The following is a 2,359-nucleotide window of genomic DNA, read 5'->3' on the forward strand; positions in this document are numbered from 1 at the left end:
ACGTTAATATGTGCTAGATACTGAGTTAAGTGCTCTATACAGTTTATTTCATTTAATCCTCAAAACAATCATATAAGATAGGTTCCATTATTACCACCAATTTACAAATGAGGAAACTGAAGTTCCAAGAGGCAGTTACATGCCCAAGGTCTGACAGGCAGCAAATTTGGGCTAGTAAGTAGCAGAGCTCAAACCCAGATTCATCTAACTGCAAAGCTCATGCTGTTAAGTGCTAGACTTCTCTGCCTTTTAGTACTTGCCCAAGTGTTCCCACTAATAAAGCATGATGCTAATCACAGTTCATTTAAACATAGTAATACACAGTGTTATTTAGATTCAAGGATTTCACAATTCATTAAAATAAAATCTGACGTCTATACTATTAAACCGTAACTGCAACGTGAAAATGAAAAAATTACTTACTTGCACAATTTGCCTTCTGCCACGTGGAATTAAAAAACTCCGACAGAATCACAACTATTTGCATTCTATCTGCCATCAAAAGACTTCTGGCACAACTATGACTCTCTGAAGTATTCTGTAATAACAAAAAAAGATAGAAAAATTCAATCTGAGTAATTTTAGAGTTCCCAAACAATGACTTGAGGCAAAAACTTTTTAAAATAATTAAAAGTTATTCTAAGCATTTTAACATTTTGTTTGATATAATCAAATGTCATTAATAACAAATATAATAAAACAGTAGCAGCTAACAATTATTGATACCAGTTTCATTTGCAAGGGAAGGAAATCTTTGCTTCTTAAATAAGGACTTGATCCTATAGTACAAGCTCAACAAATTGTGTACATGTCATATTTCTTACTTTTTATGCATAGGGAAACATTCTGGAAAGCTATTTACCAAAATGTAGCAGCAGTTATGTGTGAATAATGGAAATATGGTGATTTTTCTTTTCTTGTCTTTTGCCCCTTTTACACCATTTAAATTTTTCTACAATTAACATATTATTATACACTTTTTAAAATCTGNAAAAAAAATTTTTTTTTAAAAAGCTCTAAAAACAGGGCACAAGTTTTCGTTTGTAAATAAAATTTATATTTATACAGGAAATTTCCATTTGTAAAGATGTCTCCCTCTCGTGTAAAAGGAAGAAGCATACTCTTAACAACTGTTACCAATGGAGAAGGCTCTAACTTAAATCTCCGTAACAAATCTTGCTATACAACCCTTGTTTACAATACTTTTCCTGGTCACCTTCCCATAACTTGCCTCCTCCACCCAGAAGCCCCAAACCCCTTCCCCTCTGATCAGCCTAAAACAGTGGATAAGCCCAAATTCTAACTATCCTTCTGGGTCACTCGTCATTGGGTGCTCCCATGTGTACATGTTCAGTGCATGTGTTAATAAACATCTGTTTGTTTTTCTCTTGTTAATCTGACCTAATTTACTCTGTCTAATTTACAGAGTCCCAGCCAGACAGCCTAAGCCAAGTAGAGGAAAAAGATTTTTTCCTCCCCTACAGTAGATACCAGGACTTGACACACTGTGAGATGCACATACTATGATAAACGACCATTGCTACAATGAAAGCTAATATTAACTGAATATTTGCTATGTTCCAAGTGCTAGGCTTGTACATAACATTTACTCATTTAATTCTTACAACAATCCTATGAAGCAAGCACTATGATCATCTCCATTTTCTAAATAAGGAACAGAGGCTTGGAGGAATTAAGGAAGTTGCCCAAGGTCACAAAACTGGTAAGTGAAAATTTGGTATTTCTACTCAGTCTGATTCCTGAGCTTGCACTTTGAAAGACTACAAAATAAATAAAATATTCACATCTACATTCTAAACCATTAACGTGCACTACTCGAGTCAACAAACAGATGCCACCCCTCCTCCCTCCATAACCCACAGATATCTTACACCACACAGAGATTCAGGCAGTCACTACCAACTGATCAGTACTGGCAACTGAGATGAAACCCAAGCCTGATGAACAGGGCAGCAATGGCACATTCAGGCTCCCGTGTGCAAATTAAAACAAGGCATCCCCTCTGGGTAGATTGATTACAAAAACACACCCCTGCTTCCAGAGGCTGAGCGAGAATTCAGCCCCACTCACCCCTTACCCAGGCCCGTAATGCAGGGCTTGGTCTGCACCTGGTATACATGGAGCCTCCTAAGTACCTATTTCTAGTGTTTCCCTCTCTGAACTCACATACTCTACATTCTCAGCAGCTTTATTGTCTCAAGAATGTAAATCCCATTTTGACTATTCACCTTATCATTTAAAAATCTGAGGGATCACTTCACAAATTAGCAAACAAGCCAGAGAAATAAAGGGATGTACTGAGGATCATACATCAAGTTAATAAGGCATTGAAATACAA

At 36.5% G+C, this 2,359-nt stretch overlaps 1 protein-coding gene across 1 annotated transcript in view; it reads right to left on the reverse strand.

Moving 5' to 3' along the window:
- The window catches only part of OSTM1 (osteoclastogenesis associated transmembrane protein 1), a 37,424-nt gene that overhangs the window by 21,170 nt on the left and 13,895 nt on the right, over positions 1 to 2,359 (reverse strand). Inside the window, exon 2 of the mRNA XM_019658968.1 lies at positions 424 to 538. Within this exon, the coding sequence (XP_019514513.1) occupies positions 424 to 538 (115 nt within the window). The remainder of the gene's footprint in view (positions 1 to 423; positions 539 to 2,359) is intronic.

This window comes from Hipposideros armiger, unplaced genomic scaffold (genome assembly GCF_001890085.2).
Source record: "Hipposideros armiger isolate ML-2016 unplaced genomic scaffold, ASM189008v1 scaffold_292, whole genome shotgun sequence".
In the NCBI taxonomy this organism is placed as follows: Eukaryota; Metazoa; Chordata; class Mammalia; order Chiroptera; family Hipposideridae; genus Hipposideros; species Hipposideros armiger.